The sequence below is a fragment of the Hoplias malabaricus genome, chromosome 4, assembly GCF_029633855.1.
Source record: "Hoplias malabaricus isolate fHopMal1 chromosome 4, fHopMal1.hap1, whole genome shotgun sequence".
NCBI lineage: Eukaryota > Metazoa > Chordata > Actinopteri > Characiformes > Erythrinidae > Hoplias > Hoplias malabaricus.
The window spans coordinates 18,286,708-18,306,605 of NC_089803.1; the positions used below are offsets into that span (position 1 = coordinate 18,286,708).

At 42.8% G+C, this 19,898-nt stretch overlaps 2 gene segments (V, D, J or C); both read right to left on the reverse strand.

Annotated features, from left to right (window-relative positions):
- Positions 1-8,833: 8,833 nt before the first annotated feature.
- On the reverse strand, positions 8,834-9,528 carry LOC136694947 (Ig kappa chain V region K16-167-like). The segment is given in 2 exon segments: positions 8,834-9,231; positions 9,516-9,528. Coding segments are annotated over 2 exon segments (411 nt in total).
- Positions 9,529-12,857: 3,329 nt separating this feature from the next.
- Positions 12,858-13,686, reverse strand: LOC136694948 (immunoglobulin kappa variable 3-15-like). The segment is given in 2 exon segments: positions 12,858-13,183; positions 13,638-13,686. Coding segments are annotated over 2 exon segments (375 nt in total).
- Positions 13,687-19,898: the final 6,212 nt, after the last annotated feature.

Consider the following 19,898-nt stretch of genomic DNA (forward strand, 5'->3'; position numbering starts at 1 on the left):
GGCTGCTGTGGGTGAAGAAGTTTCTGGATCAGCTCTCAGTGATGAAGTGTTAAACTCAGGACTATAAACACTCCCAGAGCACTGAAGCATGGAGCACTCAGTGCAGCGTGTCCTTTGTCGATGCAAATCACCTTCAGAACAGAACTCCACCAGAAATCTCACTTCTCTTAATCATCTTTCTTTTATTGTATTCCCTGATCAGACAAACATTGAAATCCATTAAGAAGTGGTTAATGGCTTCAAGGTGCCATTAACTTGGGGTACAGGGAGACTTCAGACTTGAGTATAATACTTCTCATAATCTTTTAATATTCTTTTTTTTTATTTTATTGTTTGTATAAATTTTTCTATAATAATTTTAAAACATTATTAATCATATCTTTTCTCATTGCAATATTTTAATTGTTATATTGTCTAACGTCTTTTTTTTTTGAAGTAGTGATTTCAAATCATTATATGAGATAAAGAATTGAGTGTCCTGGAAACATTAAATTTTGAAGCAAATTTATTAAATGGTAACTCAACAAAATCAGTGTTACACTGTAGCCTCTGGTCTGCTTGTGTTCTCATTCCATCCAGGAGAAACAGAGCAGCCTTGTTCTTAAGTGAGGGTACACTTTCCCTCTGTATGTCTAAAGGGTGTGGACTGAATCACAGACTGATGCTCTACCAACTGAACAAACCCAGTTCACACACCACTTCTGGACAGATGATGGTTGTTTTTAGAGATTATGTCGTCAGTTTCTGCAGGGTGTGAGATGTTCCTTCGCTTAAGGTCAAGGCTGACCTGCTCCTCCAGTTTGAAGTTTCCCTCACTAGGGGCACATTAATTCACAGACAACTTTCATCCATATGTCAGTCTAATCATTCAGAGGTATTTACTGCCAGCTCTCTTCTCACTGCAGGATTGTATGGAGGTGTTCGACTTAATCTCCCTTCATAACATTATAGCTTAATCTATTATGACATCACAGTATCTGAATATCTCATTATGACATTTCAGTAGCTAAGCATTCCATTATGGCTTCACATTAGCTAAGTCCTATTTTATGACATCTCAGTGGCCGAATCTCGCATTGTGACACAATAACCTAATCTCCAACACACATATCACAATGCATAGTAGCTTTATCACAATAAAAAATAAATAAATATAATATACATAGTAGCTTTATGGACTATTATGGCATAAAATATATCTCCGATTATGATATCACAGCAGCTCAGTTGAGAGATGTAGAAATGCTCTGTGTGGTCTAGACAATTCCATCCATTCAAGAATGAGATAAACTTTAAGAGTATGATGAGTGATTACAGAGTAAAACACTGAATCAATGAAAAATCAGCAAATGATTTTCTGATTTAAACAACAATCATCAACAACATTAAAGCCACCTCCATGTTTCTACAGTCACAGTATCAGCTGCGCAGGCCACATGTGCACAATTACAGACAGTTGTCGTCTTTTGCTCTATATACATTTTTATGCCAAATTTTACCTTTATTCTCAATTATCAGGACACTCTCAGAGCAGGTTTGATTTCAGTATTGGATCATTGTCAGCACTGCAGTGAGACTGACGTGGTGACCATCAACTTCAAGGAACACCAGAAATCTCACTTCTCTTAATCGTCCTTCATTTATTATAAACACTAATCAGCCAAAACGACCTCCTTGTTTCTACACCCTTTGACCTGCAGCACTGTTGTGTCTGATCCACTCATACCAGCACAACACACACTAACACATCATCACCACATCAGTGTCACTGCAGGTTTGAGAATGATCCACCACCCAAAATCAAATCAGTAATTATTTGCTTCTTAAATTGAAGAAAAACTTGAAAGTTGGCAAACAAAATGTGCAGAGCAAGAGATCAACTACAGTCTCTAACTGTAGAAAAACCACATGTGCACATATGTGGCCGTGCAGCTGATAAAATGGACAGTGAATGTTGGTGGTTTTAAAATTATTGCTGGTTTAGTCAGAAAATCTCTAATCTTACTTAAAAAAAAGACCTTTAGAACCCTTCAGAACAGAGAACTGCAGCTCACGTTGGTCTCAAAGGAACAGTAATAGCTGTCCTGTTCATGAAGATTAGAGTTTTCAGTATTTCAATATTGGGTCATTTTAAAGATCTAAGAAGACTAATCATTATTAATTCACTCATTCATTCATTGTCTGTAAGCGCTTATCCAGTTCTGGGTCGTGGTGGGTCTGGAGCCTACCTGGAATTACTGGCCGCAAGGAAGGAACACACCCTGGAGGGGGCATCAGTCCTTCACAGTGCAACACACACTCATACATTCACTCCCACACTCACATCTTTGCATGATTTTGAGTCGCCAATCCATCTAGCAACGTGTGTTTTTGGTCCTTGGGAGGAAACTGGAGCCCCCAGAGGAAACCCATGCCGACACGGGTGTGGGGGCGTCCCATCCAGAGTGGGACTTGGACCCATAACCTCCAGGTCCTTGGAGCTGTGTGACTGCGACACTACGTGCTGCGCCACTGTGCCTTCCCTAATTATTATTTATATTTATGATTTGCACAGACTACACTCAAACCCAACTTGGGACATTAGGATGAATGAATGAATAAATGAATGAACGTTTATTGTCATTGTACATTTTAATTATACAACAAAATTGGGTTACAGCACCCCCTCCCCTTGGTGCAATTAAGAGAGAAAAAGGAGTTAAAACAAGGAACAATTAAAAGAACAATATTTAAGGAAGCAGTAAACAGATTTAAGATCCTAATATAAATGATTAACTATGAGTTATTCTATGTACACAATCCACAAATACAGCATCGCTTATTGCACAATGTAACTTTTAGCAGCATCCGTTATTGCACTGAACCTGTTTAAACCAAACCAGATCTGTTTATACATTACTATTGGTATTTAAAAGGACTTAAGAGCATAACATAAATAATTACCTATGAGTTCTCCTATGTACACAGTTAACAACTACAGCATCGCTTATTGCACAATGTAACTTTTAGCAGCATCCGTTATTGCACTGAACCAGTTTAAACAAAACCAGGACTGTTCATACCTGAACTATTTGGTGTTTGTTTAACAAAGATATGGCCCTGTTGTAAAAACATTCCCTCAAACTGTTTGTCCTTGTTTTAAGTTGTCTGTAACATCTGCCTGAGGGCAGCAGTTCAAACATCTGGTGACCTGGGTGTGTACAGTCCTTGATAATAGTGTAATCCCTCCTGAGGCAACGAGTGCTGTAGAGGTCCTCAAGGGAGGGGAGAGAGTGTCCAATGATTTTCTGTGCCGTGTTGATGACCCTCTGTAAGGTCTTTTAATGCACTGTGGTATAGCTGGAGAACCACACAGAGATGCAGTATGTCAGAACGCTCTCCACGGAGCAGCAGTAGAAGACAGTCAGCAATTTCTTATCCAGATTCAGCTTCATAAGGATCCTCAGGAAATAAAGACGTTGCTGGGCCTTCTTCACCACCGCTGAAGTGTTAGAACCCCATTGGAGATCTGCTTCCATATACACCCCCTGGAACTTGAAGCTGGACACCCTCTCCACATCCTGTCCTTTGATGCAGATTGATTGCAGGTTGGACTTCTTCCTTCTGAAGTTTACAATCAGTTCTTTGGTCTTGGGGGTGTTAATGACCAGGTTGTTCACTGAGCACCACTCCACTAGCCTTTGAACCTCTCCCCTGTATGCCGTTTCATCGCCCTCAGAGATCAGTTCGACCGGAGTAGTGTCGTCAGCGAACTTGATTGTGACGTTGTCTGAGTGGCTGCTGATGCAGTCATACGTGTACAGTGTATAGAGGCGTGGGCTCAGCACACAACCCTGTGGAGATCCAGTGTTGATGTTAAGGGCTGTGGAGAGATGTGAGCCAACTCTAACTCTCTGTACACGGTCTGTGAGGAAATTCCTTAGCCAACTGCATATAGTGTATGGAAGACCAATGCCCATTAGCTTAACTGTCAGTCTGTCTGGAAGTATGGTGTTGAATGCAGAGCTGAAGTCAACAAAGAGCAGCCTGGCATAGCGCCACTGCAGTTCCAGGTGGAAAAAATGGTGTCGAGGAGCGCTCTTGCTATGGCATCTTCTGTTGACCTGTTCGATCTGTATGCAAATTGAAATGGGTTGAGGTTGGCTGGGAGGCAGGACCTGATGTAACGTCTCACCAGTTTTTCAAAACACTTCATGATAACTGGTGTCAGGGCGACTGGTCTAAAGTCATTTAGGCTGCCGATGCTGGTCTTTTTTGGTATCGGCACAATTGTGGCTGACTTCAGACATGGTTGGATGAAGGACTGGTATAGAGAAGCATTGGAGATCTTGGTAAAGACTCCAACCAGCTGGTCTGCACATTCTCTGATGACACATCCAGTAACTCCATCTGGTCCAGCAGCCTTCCTGGGATTTACTGCCTTCAGTGTGCTCCTCACCTCATGTTCTTTCACCATGAAGCTGTAGCCATTGCAGTTGGATGGTGGAACTGCTGCTGTTCCTGATCTATCCACTTCAAAACGTGCAAAGAAGTGGTTCAGCCTCTCTGCCAAAGTTGGCTCATCATCATCTGCCTTTGGATGGACTCTGAGGAGGTTTTGGGCAACTTCTGAGTGGCTCTGGGCCCAGAAGCCAGACCCCATTCTCCCACAGGAGAAAGCAGTCATTCAAAGGAGGGAGGTGATGGGTTTCAGTGAGAGTAGGATTTATGGGGACTGAGATGTGTAGGAGGAGTAGTTTTGGGCATGGTCTGTCACTGAAATAACTCTATAATGTAAAAACACGGACGAGTAGCAGTCAGTGAAGTTAGATGCAGTTAGTATAGTTAGATCCAGGTGTTGATGGTTGGTTTTGGATCACAAATTCCACTCAAACTCATGGAGTTCCGTAACACCAGAGAACATAGTTCCACTTCATTGAAGCTACATGCTAGTGGGCTTTATACACTCCTAGGTGTCACGCCCTCGTCTCGTCATGTCTGTTTTCCCCGGCTCTTTTAGCACATGGCTATGTTTGTTGTTGTTCTAGTCCAACCTTTGTTCCGCCTCCTCGTGTGTGTCATTTGTTACCTTGCCCCCTTGTTATCTGTCTCAGGTGCATCTCGTCTGTGTTTTGTATTTAAGTCCCCTTCCTGCACGTCCTGTTTGTTGGTCATTCGTTCTTTTTATCGTGTCAAGTCGGTTGTGTTCTCAAGTCTGTCTATCTCCGCTGTTTCTAGTTCATTGTTTTTCACATCCTTGTTTTGTTTCCATTGTTTTCATTTGTTTTTCATTTATCGTGTTTCCTTTCTGTTGAAGTCTGTTCTGTAGTATTCTGTTTTGTTTAATTAAAGTTCTCTGTGTTTTAGCAAGTGCATCCGCCTCAGTCAGTCCACCCCCCGTGATCCTGACAGCATGAATGACCCAACAAAGGACGCAGCTAGCACAGACTATCCTTTTGCGAGGTGAGCTATTCGCCGGACTCCATTTCGTACAGGCCCTAAAGATCCTGTGTGGAGGAGGCTTTAAGAGTGGCCTCGGAAATGGAGTCGACGGCTCCAGCTCATGCCCGGCGCGGTTCCTTATCCCCTAACAGAGGACTCGATTCAAGAGACGAATGATTACTCCAGCAGGAAGCGAAAGAATCGCTGTAAGAAACGTGCTGGAGTCACCCCCTCGATGGTGGATTACCCCCTCAGGTCCAGGGAAATATTTTGGGGGGGGGTTGAGGGTTGGGGCTGTTAGCCTCCATCCTCAGGACAAGAAAGAGGAGGCTAACAGGGGCACACCTCTGGGGGGTCCATGCTTGATGACATCCCTCATGAGTGTACCCGTCAAACCCCCTAAACCCTCTACAGCTCCGGAACGTGCCCGGCGAGCAGCACAAGCCCCTGCCTCCGTGGACGTCGTCGCAGGTTCCCCTGCCTCCGTGGACGTCGTCGCAGGTCCCCCTGTTTCCGAGGACGGCTTACCGCTGCTGCTCCAGTGTGCGCAGCGCCTCCAATCGCTCCTGTCCCAGTGAAGGCGGCGAACCCAGCCACTCCTGTCTCCGTGAACGTGGCGCCCGCCACTCCTGTCTCCGTGAACGCGGCGCCTGCCGCTCCTGTCTCCGTGAACGCGGCACCCGCCGCTCCTGTCTCCGTGAACGCGGCGCCCGCCGCTCCTGTCTCAGTGAACGCGGCTTCCTCAGCCGCTCCTGTTCAAGTGAAGGCGGCTTCCTCAGCCGCTCCTGTCTCCGTGAACACGGCGCCTCCTGCCGCTCCTGTCTTCGTGAACGCGGCACCCACTGCTCCTGTCTCCTTGAAAGCGGCGCCTCCCACGTCCGCACCTGTTCCAGCGAAGGCGGCTTCCTCAGCCGTTTCTGCCCCTGTGACTGTGGCTACGGCTGTTTCTGCCCCTGTGACTGTGGCTACGGCTGTTTCTGCCCCTGTGACTGTGGCTACGGCTGTTTCTGCCCCTGTGACTGTGGCTACGGCTGTTTCTGCCCCTGTGACTGTGGCTACGGCTGTTTCTGCCCCTGTGACTGTGGCTACGGCTGTTTCTGCCCCTGTGACTGTGGCTACGGCCACTTTTGCCCCTGTGACTGTGGCTTCGGCCGCTCCTGGTCATGTCCGTAGATCCCTAGAGCTGTGCCCAGGCTGGCTTTTGGACAGCCCCACAGACTTTGGCCAGTCCTGGGCACCCCCATGTTGTCTTGGTTCCCCTGTCTGTCCCTGTCCTGGTTTCTGTCCCTGTCCTCATCCCTGTACCTGTGTCTACGTTTGTCTCTGTCCCAGTCCCTGTCACTGTGTTCATTTCTGTCCCCGTAATCGTCCCGGTCCCTGTTCCCCTGCCAAGTCTTGTCCAGTGCCGTCTCCAGTCCGTTCCCCGTTTCAACCCTCTGTCTTGTCTCAAGTTCAGTCCCCTGTCCATTCCCAGTTCTCCATTCCGTCTCCTGTCCAGTCCCAGCACCCAGTCCTGTCACCTGTCTTGCCTCATGTCCAGTCCCCATTCCCATCCAGTGTCATGTCCAACCCCAGTCTCCTGTCAAGCCTTGTGTTTCCACTCCCGTCCTGTCTAGTCTGTTCCAGTCCCTAGTCCCGTCTCCTGTTCCATTTTGTAAGTCACCTGTCCAGTCTCTTGTTTCATCTCCTGTCACCCCACTTTGTCAGTCTACTGTCCTGTCCCAGGTCCAGCCCCCAGTTTCCAGTCCTGTCAAGTTCCCAGCTCCATTTCCTGTGTCTGTTCCCGTCCTCTCCTGAGTCCTGTCTCCCATGGTTCCTTGTCTTGTCTAAGTCTGTCTTGTTTTCCGTGCCCTCTCCTGTGCCAGCTCCTGGGGGGTTTAGTTGTACGCGCCCCGGGAGTTGCGCGTTCGGGGGGGGGAGCATCTGTCATGCCCTCGTCATGTCTGTTTTCCCCGGGCCATGTGCTCTTTTAGCACATGGCTATGTTTGTTGTTGTTCTAGTCCCGCCTTTGTTCCGCCTCCTTCCGTCATTTGTTACCCTGCCCCCTTGTTATCTGTCTCAGGTGCGTCTCGTCTGTGTTTTGTATTTAAGTCCCCTTCCTGCACTTCCTGTTTGTTGGTCATTCGTTCTTTGTATCGTGTCAAGTCGGTTGTGTTCTCAAGTCTGTCTGTCTCTGCTGTTTCTACTTCATTGTTTTTCACATCCTTGTTTTGTTTCCGTTGTTTTCATTTGTTTTTCAGTCATTGTGTTTCCTTTCTGCTGAAGTCTGTTCTGTAGTATTCTGTTTTGTTTAATTAAAGTTCTCTGTGTTTTAGCAAGTGCATCCGCCTCAGTCAGTCCGCCCCCCGTGATCCTGACACTAGGTTACACCTGGCATTGGGTATGGTGACCCAATAATCTTATTCGGCTTTATATATACATTTTTGGAAATCATAAAAGCTGTAGGTTCATGTATAAAAAAGTTAATTTCAAGGTCCCAAATGACCTTGAAAAATGTACTTCTTATTAAATAATACATTAATTGTTTAATAACTGAACATCTTGAGTTTTCATGTGTACATTACATATTCCATAATGCTTTAATAGAGTACATTACGTCTGTATGTCACACTCCCATATCTTAAATTTGCTTAGATCTTTCTTTGCAGATTCCTTCTTTTGCAGTGTCAGAAACAGTGGTTAAAAAATGAATGGCTTTAATAAATTGATGCTAATTTCATGACTGAAAGTGACATATGTAAAGAGCAATGAGCCCAACCCTGGTAAATCAATCACACCACACTATGAGACATGCAGCGCCACTTATGTAAGTTTGGGACCGAGGAATAACCAAGGGCACATATTTGTGTAATTACAATCATATACAAGAGAAGGTGTAAAATATCCTATGCCAATCCATTAGAGCTTCACATGGGGCCTACCTCTTTCTACCTGCAACCACAAAATTTCTGTTGTTGGAATCCTACCCCTCAACACTAAGGTTGCTGTGGCTGTTTATGATCTGATCAGCAACCAGCTGTTCTTAAGAACTACGGTTACTCATTGATCCCAGCCCTTGAGTACCAACCAGCCAATGTGTCACTAGCTCTTCACAGGGGTCATCAGGTAGGCACCCACCCTCATCTGTGTTTCACTGAATTAAGCCCACAACACCTCCAAAAGGCTCAGCAGTGAAGTCTACCGTCCCAGACCCACACCCCTCCAATCCAGCTTTACATTCCTGCCTTACACATTACCATAAGACTCATAGGTGGTACTTAGAGGTATTGTTTTGATAATGGGTGGTACTTGAGCTAAGAAGTTTAAGAACCAATGCTCTACAGGGTTCTCTAGGAGAAACTAAAAGAGGCATTAAGGACAACTTGGCTGTTTTCATTTCTGAGGGATGTGTAAGAGCCAGAATGTGCGGTTTCACATCCTCAGCTGCAGCAGTGCAGTCTCTTTAACTGAAGGAGGTTTTTGTACGACTCTGTTGCACTGTGTGAACACACAGCTACTGGGGCAGTGAACACCCACACAGTAATAATCTCCTGCGTCTTCAGATTGGATTCCACTGATGGTCAGAGTGAAGTCAGTTCCAGATCCACAGCCACGGAAACGAGCTGGAGAACCAGAATGGAGCTGGTTTGCAAGTTTAATCAGGAGTTTAGGAGCTTCTCCAGGTTTCTGCTGATACCAGTGTAGATGGTGACCATATGAGCTGAGATAGTACACTGCCTGACTGACCCTACAGCTGATAGTGACTGTGTCTCCTGGAAGAACAGATTTCACTGCCGGAGTCTGAGTCACAGTCACCTGACCAGCAGACTCTGGAAAAGAATAAGACCATATAAGTTTGAACATAAAAACAATAAAATGACAATATATTAGTGATATTACTCTTTAAAAACAAATCTGAAACAGAGTCTGACCTGGAGTCCAGAAGATCAGGGTCCAGATGAAGATGGGGAGTTTCTGGATCAGCTCTCAGTGATGAAGTGTTAAACTCAGGACTATAAACACTCCCAGAGCACTGAAGCATGGAGCACTCAGTGCAGCGTGTCCTCTGTCGATGCAAAACACCTTCAGAACAGAACTTCACCAGAAATCTCACTTCTCTTAATCATCCTTCATTTATTATAAACACTAATCAGCCAAAACATTAAAAATGACCTGCTTATTTCTACACTCTTTCACCTGCAGCACTGCTGTGTCTGATCCAATCATACCAGCACAACACACACTAACACATCATCACCACATCAGTGTCACTGCAGCTGAGAATGATCCACCACCCAAATCATATCTGACATTTTGGGTCCTGACCATTGAAGAACAGGGTGAAATGGGGCAAACAGCACATAGAGAGCAACAGATGGACTACAGTCTGTAACTGTGGATCTACCAAGTGCATGTGTGCAGTCAGTGGAGCTGTTAGAATTGACAATGAAGGCAGGAACATGGAGGTGGCTTTAATGTTATGGCTGATTGATGTATTATTAACAAGATCATAAATCAGTGATTCCTGACTTTACTCAGTAATCACTCCTCAAACTCCTCACATTTCTCTATCCTCCTGACACGTGCAAAGATATTTTTGGGGGCAGCCAATAAGAGGGCATCCATCACCAAAATTATCCATAAAAGTAAAAAAAGTAGTATATATATGTTAACACAATACACATCTAAACAAATAACTCAAATTGTCAAATTGCATAAATTGCACTTATTTCATGACACATGAGTACAACACCTGTTGGTTATGCATGATGCATGGATCCTCTTTTGCTAGTACAGACCACACCTGTAGAGGCTGGAACAGGGAGGTGAACTCACAAGGCTTTGAGGAGGAGTTGAGGGTGCCTTATGAATGCGTATGAAGCCGAACCTCCGTTGAATAAATGAATACGAGAAAAGGGTGGAGACGGGGTGGAGGTGGGAGCAAGTTTGTTCAACGGGGAAATTAGTTTGCAGGTTATATATAGGGCTGAGGGGAAGAGTCTGGGGCGTGGTCTTAATCCCAAAATTATGATATTACATAACTTCACAAAAGGCAAGCATTTTCGGCGGGTGTGACGTCTGAACGCCCCACCGTTTTGTTTTGTTTTTTTAAAGATACGTTGGGCCAATAGCCACGTAAAGTATTCAGCGGTGCTATAATGTTTAGTTTTGTGGTTAATTTTGCATCAAACAATGTCAGGGAATGCACAAACACTGTCATTACCTGTCTGTCTGATGCTGTAGGTTATAGAAGTGTGTAGCAGTTTGGCCTGGAGCTCAGCACTGCATGAGTGCTAACCTGAGGAGGAGGAGGGAGGGGCAAGGTGGGAGCTTGTGTGTGTCATGGATCAGATCTGGACAGAATTCTCAAATAAGAACTCAAATAAATGCCCGTCAGATATCAAAACATTTTTGGGTGGAGTTGAAGACAGAGAGGGTAACTTTTATTTTTATTTATTGATGAATGAAGAAAAAATATTGGACGTCAGCAGAAATGGCACTCTTCTTTTCCAGGGCAAACGAGCAGGTGTTTGAGCACCACTAGGGGTCTATCTGTGCACGTGCCTGCTCTCTTCCTTTAGAGCAATGGTTCTCAATCTTTTTAGACAAAGTACAAACCATTATCAAACCAGGACCTCCAAAGCCCACCTATGAGTCTTATCACGTGTGCCTTTGATTGTTCCTCCATCCCAATAAAGGTAAATCAGAAAGTTGGAAACTGTCCATTTGATCAGCACCTTTCCTACAAAAATGCACTTCATATATATATATACATTTTTTATTGCAGAGGCATAATCTCACTCTGAAATAAATGTAGAAAAAGCAACGTTCAACTCAAGTGAAAAAAGAAGAAAGAAAAAACCCAGACCAAGAAATAATTATTTCCCATAAAACGACCTGTTCCACAATTACGGGCACCATTAACAATGTCTTTGAAATAAATGTATTTGAACAATTTATGTCATTTCTACTGTAGTGTATAAAGTGGATCAAAGTATCTAGGAACCTTAAATTAGTAATTCATCACTTCCTGTTTCCCTGGGGTATAAATATGGCGTTACACAGAGGCATATTTCCCTTACTCACTCTTAAACATGGAAAGACTAGAGAACACACTATTCAAGTAATGTGTGTCAACCTTCATAAATCAGGCAATGGCTATAAGAAAATAGCCACTCACCTGCAGATGCCCTCAATCTGGAAGAGGATGCAAGTGTATCTTGCCACCATGCACAGTGAGAAGGATGGTAAGAGAAGTAAAAAGTTCTCCAAAGCTCACTGTAAGAGAATTGAATCAAATGGTAGCATCTTGGGGTTATGAGGTCTCCCAAACAACCATCAGGTGCTTTCTACATGCCAGCAAACTGTTTGGGAGGCATGCACGGAGAAAGCCTTTTCTGAGTTATACTCATAAGCTTAAAAGGGTGGAGTTTGCCAAGCGGTACTGGGATTTTAACTGGGAACGTGTGCTTTGGTCAGATGAGCCCAAGATAGAGCGTTTTGGCAACAAACACTCTAAGTGGGTCTGGCGTAACACCAAGGATGAATACGCAGAAACATACCTCATGCCCATTGTTAAGTATGAGGGAGGGTCGGTGATGCTGTGGGCCTGTTTCTCCTCCAAAGGACTTGTGAACCGTGTAAGGACACATGGGGTCATGAACGCTTTGAAATTTTAGGACATTTTGAATCAGAATCTGGTGGCCTCTGTCTGAAAGCTGAAGATGGGTCGTCACTGGGTCTTTCAGCAAGGTAATGACCGTAAATATGTGGCCAAATTGACGCAATCGGTTCACAATGCACAAAATCAAGCTCCTCTCCTCAGTCCTCAGTCCCCAGACCCCAACTCAATAGAAAACACGTGGGGCGAGCTGAAGAGGAGAATGCATAGGAGAAGATCCAGGACTCTGGAAGATTTAGAGAGGCTGTGCAAAGAGGAATGGTTGATGATCCCTCTTTCTGTATTCTCCCATCTTGTGAAGAGTTACAGGAGAAGATTAAGTGCTGTCTTCTTGGCAAAAGGAAGTTGTACAAACTACTAACACCAGGGGTGCCAATAATTGTGGCACACATGATTTCATTCAAAAGATTTAGTTCTTAATGTGTGATTTTTTTTTCCCCACCAAATAAAGGCACTTGAATTAAAGCTTAGATTTTTCTCTTTTTTTGAAGTCCAATATTATTAAAAGAAAACTTCTTAACCAGGGGTGCCAATTATGCAGGGCGCGGTTTGCACAGTTTGGGATCTCCAGGACTGGCATTGGGAACGTCTGCATTAGTCCATCATTAATGAAACTAAGACAGTGACTAAACTCACTGTTTTATCTGAAAACCCATTGTAGATCTTTGTAAAAGATAGTGTGTGTCTTTAGTGTGTGACTTTGCAGTTTCACATCCTCAACTCTGCTCTTGCAGTGCAGTCTCTTACTGAAGAAGGTTTTTGTATGACTCGGTTTCACTGTGTGAACACATTACCACTGTGGTAACTCTGACAGTAATAATCTCCTGAATCTTCAGACAGGACTCCACTGATGGTCAGAATGAAGTCAGTTCCAGATCCACTGCCACTGAAACGAGCTGGAATACCTGAAACTAACTCATTTGCTTTCTGAATCAGGAGTTTAGGAGCTTCTCCAGGTTTCTGCTGATACCAAGACAATGGCTGGTAGCTCAAGCCCTGATACACTGCTGGGTTTGTTCTACAGCTGATAGTGACTGTGTCTCCTGGAAGAACAGATTTAACTGCAGGATTCTGAGTCACTGTCACTTGAGCAGTGGATCCTAGAGAGGATCACAAAATGAATAGAAATACAAAAAAAAAAAAAAAGATTAATGGGAGAAGTGAACAACTCTGCATCATCTCTGAAAGGAGGAGTCACACGTGCTAAAAGTCTCCACGCTCTAAACCAAGTGTAAGCCAGAGGAGAAAAAATCTGTGGAGCAGTGGAGTTCAATACAGTACCTTTAGGATGAGTTGGAGTGGATCAGAATTAATCATCCAACATCCAACCCCTGATACATTTCAGCGACTACAGCTTTAGTGCTCTAATACTCCTTTTACTGAATGCAATCAAATACTCAGCAATGAACCAGTATCTAGTGTAGAGTCTATTACTACAGTAAAGGGAGCTAAACTCTCTGTTAATACCCTTCATTTCAGAATAATACCTGGATGGACAGATGCCTGTAAACATTTCGACATAGAGAGTGTAATGTCCACTGAGTGTAATCTGACCTGGAGTCCAGAAGATCAGGGTCCAGATGAAGATGGGGATTAAAGTCATGGCTGCTGTGGGTGAAGAGGTTTCTGGAGCAGCTCTCAGTGATGAAGTGTTAAACTCAGGACTATAAACACTCCCAGAGCACTGAAGCATGGAGCACTCAGTGCAGCGTGTCCTCTGTCGATGCAAAACACCTTCAGAACAGACCTTCACCAGGAATCTCACTTTTTTATATTATCTTTCTTTCACTATAAATTACAAAGAAAGATGACCAATTATTTTAGGTAGCATTTCGAACAATACAGATATCTATTTTTTACAATTTTATTTGGTACATTATGTGAACCAGACGCAACACATTTAAGATAAACATCAAAAGACTAGTACGAGTTTGTTTTTTGTTTTTTTTGTTTCTGTTAATCAGTTGCTTCAGTAGAGGATCTGTGTTTCAGACTCTAGAGCAGGGATGGGGAAACATTTCAGCCCAAGAGCCTGTGTGACGTCTTAAACCAGTCGAGTGGTTAGATCACACTGCCGTGATCGGTGAATCCAGAGGGGTAATGGCAAATATCAGTAGACCTAATAGACACGGCTTTAGCGCACCATCTGGTTGAATGCAGGGTATTGCAGGAAAAAGGTGAAATTAATGCAGTTTTAGGACAATTGTGTAAACACTCAGAGGGCAGGATAAAACAGCCTAACGGGTCATAGTTTGCCCGCCACTGCTCTAGAGTTTTTGGCATTATGGCAAAAACTAGATCCAACCTTTTTCAACTATTTATTGTAAAATGTCAATGTGTTTGTGTTGGTGTCCAAAATTGAGTTTTATAGTCATCACAGGTTAATATTACATTACACACCTTAATATAATGCTAATCAATCTATATTTATCATTTAATGATACAGAAATCTCTTGGGCTTCCCTATGGTACAGTTCACAGTCAGTGTGTGTGTGTGTGTGTGTGTGTGAATTTTGAGCAGGAGGTTTTTGTACAGCCTCTGAATGAGTTTGTATCACTGTGGTGGACTTTCGGTGGAGGAACCAGACTCTCTATAGGACGTGAGTAAATATATATATTTATTAAAACTAATTTCTGAAATCTTCTGTGAGAATGAGTTATAAAAATAAGAATTTAGGGTTTTTTACCTGTTGTTTTTTTTTTTTGTGTTTTATTTAAATGAAATATGACTTGGTTTTGAAGAACTATTAAGTTGTTTTATTGAATAAAGAAGGAAATGTGCAGAAATGTGCATTCATACAGATGTAGTACAGATAAACAAGACAGATATGCTGCCGACCCTTAATAAAAAAACTATATATATATATATATATGCTTTATATATATGTATATATACACACACACAAACCAGCGTTCAAAATCAAGTGACAGTGTTTCCAAAATTCTAGTCTTTTCAGAAAAGTCTTTTCTGAACGAGTTGTGGCTCTAACATTTATTATATGTTGCATGCTTATGTTTACGTGAAAGGAAAGATAGTGTCTTCAGAAGTGTTTCACAACTCATTTAAAAGGTAATAATATTATTAGTATTAATGATTATTATTATTATTATTATTATTATTATTATTATTATTTAAGGCTGGGCAATATGACAATATTATCATAGTTATGTTAAATTATGATCACAATTAAATTTTCTCAACATATGGTGGATATCAGAAGAGTTAAAGAGCAGAGGTGTTACTCTAACTGTATTTAATCCACTGCTGAGTGTAAAATGCTGAAAAAAAATTAATCACCTTCTTATTTATAAATATTTTTAAATGTGATTCATTTTTATGATAAAAAATATACATTGTGAGGTAGTGGTAACTTCTGGAATTCATAAAAAGATGAAAGAAAGTATGAATAAATATAATAAATGTGATTTATTTGATGACAGTTTGTCACACAGCCTATGTATAAAGAAAAATGTTTGAAAAATGTATTTGTTAATGTTGTAACAAGAGAAATAACAGCAGATAAATACCTCACATCTCTGAGATATTCTTCGCTAATTATGTTTTTTATGTTTAAACCTAACAACTACACCACAGTAAAAAAGACAAAGGGAATTTACTAAAGATCATCCCTGTCTGTTTTTGTAGTTAATTTGCGAGTGCGAATGTTGTGTGAGTGACAAGTCACAGCTGTGTGACCCTGCATGAAAATCCTATGAACCATCTGTCAAATCATGAAGTTTCATTAGATCAGACAGTTCTTATCCGATCCTCTTTCAGATGCTTTTTTTCTGGAAAGTAATGAGAAATTTCATTAGGGTTTGAGTCAAAGTTGTTTGTCATTAATTATTTATTGAGTTACTACACCAGTTGTGTATGAATTTGAAAGTGACGTTCATGCTCCACTGAACTCTGTTCTGCTCTGTCGAGAATTAGAGAAACGAAACACAGGCAGTTAACATCTTGTGGCTGATAAACTCATGCCCGAAAGAGGTTTTTGATTCTTAATAAAAGTGGAAAATTTTAGATACCATATATCTAAATGTTTTTAGATGAACTTTCCAATTACTGAACTCATCTATATAGACCTTTAATTGTGCATGAAATCAAATGGGATGTTTGAGAACAGCTGGGCATAAGCCTGAGATTAAACTCATCCATGGCACATGTCAGCTAGATGTCTTTGCTAATAAACCCCCTTTTAGGACATACACCCACCAGCATCACAGTTCTGATGACTGATAGCTACCTCCTTCTATCAGACTCTTACAGTGTGTGTGTGTGTGTCCTAGGTGACAAAGCACCTACCCTCACAGTGCTGCCCCCCTCCAGTGCAGCTGTGGATGAGAAGGTGACTCTGCTGTGTGTGGGCTCCGAGGGCTTCCCCTCAGACTGGACGCTGAGCTGGAAGGTGGGCGGTGCCGTTCAGAGCTCAGGGGTCAGTAACAGTCCTGCGCTTTTGCAGAAGGATGGGGGTTCCTACAGCTGGAGCAGCACACTGACCCTCACACAGCAGCAGTGGCTCCAGAGCACAGTCATCTGTGAGGCCAGCAAGGACTCACACGCAACGGTCAGCGAAACACTGACCAAGTGTTAGAGCACATACGTCCCAGTCTGCTTTATGGAATCTGTTTTTGAATTGTTGAACCAATCAATAAATAAAATATCTTCCTCACATTCACTGTCCGTTGTTGTTTATGGAGGGCTTCAGTGATTTGATTTATGATCATACATTCTTCTGGATTACTGATCTCATGATCTTAATCTACAAACATGAGGCACCTGCACCTCCAGATCACACGGAGGAGCTGTGAAGAGGGTGTTTCTTTTATGATTATGAAATCATGTTATATGGTACTTTTTAAGAGGTATAAAATATATTTTGAAAAGCCTGAGAGTGGTAATGTAAAGTTGTAATGAGGGTCAGTGGTTTATGAACTCAAACTGAAGTGGAGGAAACACTGAGTAGTTCCTGTAAAGTGACCGTGAGTTTAGGGGGGATACTGAACATCTGCACAAAGATCTGATCTATTCTAGGAGTGTGAAACCACCCATGCAAATCCAAGTTTCTCTCTCTCTCTCTCTCTCTCTCTCTCACACACACACACACACACACACACAGACACACACACACACATACACACACCGTGTGAAGTAAATAACAGCTGCCACACCTCTCAGCCTCTTAGGCTAAGTGTCAGTTTACACTGGGTCTCATATGAATATTTAAATTTAAAATTTAAAAGTTTAGAGAATGGACACGTGTGTATCAGTGAGTCTGAATCTGACTCCATTTTTTAATCAGAGCCTGCAAAATGTTATCGGTTTGACTTATGTTCTAGCTCACCATAAATAGTAATAAATACTATTACCTTAAATGCAAAATGTAAAAAGCATTCTGCTAGAAGAACTTCATGGCAGAGCACAAAGGGAAAAGGACAACCTCAAAAACTTCTTGCGGAAATGCCTCAGCTCTTCTACAAGGTTCTGTTAGTTGCTGGAGTGGTTTTAGGAATTGAGCCTTTTAGTTGCAGGGCTTTAAGAAAATTCTGAATTTACAATCACTCTTACTCAAGGAATCCATTTCTTCTTCCGTCGTTCATGTTCTAACACTCATCTCACAGGATTTGAAAGTCCCACATTTGTTTTATTCTTCTGAAAAAAGTCCTACCTGATGTGAATAGGCCTCAAGAGATTTTGAAAAATGATGTGGAATGATGTGCAATTTGGGATTTTTATTTTAGATTAAACTGTGACAAAATGTGCCAGTGTCAAACGAATTAAGCTCCAGGGTCCTGGAGGATGTGGTTTTAAGTCGCACTCCAGGTGACTGTCTGTGAGGAGTTTAGTGTGTTCCCCCACTGTCTGCGTGGGTTCCTCTGGGTGCTCCGGTTGGTAGGTGGATCGTGACTCCAAAATAACAAGTATCCTTAGGTGTGAGTGTGTGAGTGAATGTGTGTGTTGCCCTGTGAATTACTGGCGCCACCTCCAGGGTGTGTTCCTGCTCAACTATATTGTATTCCACTGTGTGGCGCTTCAGAACACAACAGAAATTTCAGCAGCTATTTCACTTCTGTATTCCTGCCTTGTGCCCAATGATTCCAGGTAGGCTCTGGACACACCGTGACCCTGAACTGGATAAGCGCTTACAGACAATGAATGAATGAAAGAATGAATGTCAAAACATTGCCTTACCAGAATTCTGTGAAGCTGCTTTGTGACAACATCAGTTGTATTGTCATACCTAACGAGTCTCCCTACCTCTCTAGTAACCCTCAAGACAGGTTGGACTTCAATTCCCAGGATCCCACTCTGTCTCAAGTTCCTGTCACATGCCCTCAGTCAGCCAATCAGGGAGGGCTTTCTCGTTCATCATCCCCGGAGTTCTAATCTGTGTCACCTGGATAACTCGGCTTGAGGGTATATTAGGACAAACCGTTTTAGGCTCTTTGCGAAGTATTGCCTTCGGTTACGGTGCTATACTGAGCTGCTATTTTCGGACTTCGATTACCTTGTTCCTTTCGTGTTTGTGTTTTCCGGTGTCTTCTGGCTTCCGTTACTGTCACTGTGTGTTCGTGTTCTCAGTTATCGTGTATGTTAGCTTCGGCTTCGTGTATGTCCTTCCCTGTGTGAATAAATCCTGTCTTCATCTGCAAGCGTCTGCCCCATTTCGGTGTCGTTACATGTATAAAGCACTATACAAATAAATTTGATTTCATTTGATTTGATAGATCAGACAGTGGCTGTAAAAAAATACCTAGCAGACACAGGGAGAACATGGAAGCTCCACCCAGATGGGACGTGAACCCAAGATCCCAGCACTAAGAGGCAAACGTGTTCACCGCCAAGCCACCATGCTGATCTTATGACCATACTTTAGCCAGCAGTCATAGGACCTGACCATCACAGATGTCAAGATGTCAGCATGAGGGGGAAAAGCTGGATAAAGAAAGCACGGCACAAAGGGCAGGAACAGGGTAACAGCACTGATCAGCTCAGGACATGGGAGAGAGAGAAAGAGGAGAAATAGAAGAGAGACAAAGAGTGTATTGCTAATGAGAGTCTGGTGGATGGTTACAGAGAAGAAGTAAATTAAGACAATAATGAAATGAAAACAGGGTTAATACAGACAATGGCACTGTGTGCACCAGCTACAACACCAGTCGAGAACAGCAGAGTGTAAGAATGGTTAATCAACAGCTTGGGAAAGAGGTAGGATGTTGATCTAAGTAAGAAGTGTCATTTTTCTGGAGGACACTGGATGTGGACATTGATGTAAATGTCACTTTGACACATGCCCCCTTCCTCAACAGCACATTAGGCAGGTGGTCTTAATGTTGTGCTTCATTAGTGTAACACTGTTGTAAGAAATAAAGTCCAATGCTGAAAACCTAAACACCTAAATCTGTTTAAAATGGAAACCTCTGGGTTCAGGTCTGAGAACTGATCAAACAGAGCAGCTGTGTGTGACCTAAAGGCTTTAAACACTGAGCTGGAGTCAGAGGAAGAGGAGATCACTCACATGTTTAAACAGATGCAGTCTGTGAAAGTGAACTAGAACTCTCTGAGAGGAAGGACACATTAAAAATTAAAATAACACTGTGCTTTATCTTACATTTTATAACCTGATTTCTTTAAGCAGGTCTGGACTACTCTTCTCAGCTGTGGTCATCTCTACACTTTCCAGCACTTCATGGACAACAGGAGCTACAACAAGTATCAGTTTCTACTGAACGACCAGCAGGGGGCGACTTCACTGAACTGATGATGTTTGAGTTGTGCAGCTGGAGTGAAGGAGGTTTTTGTACGACTCTGTT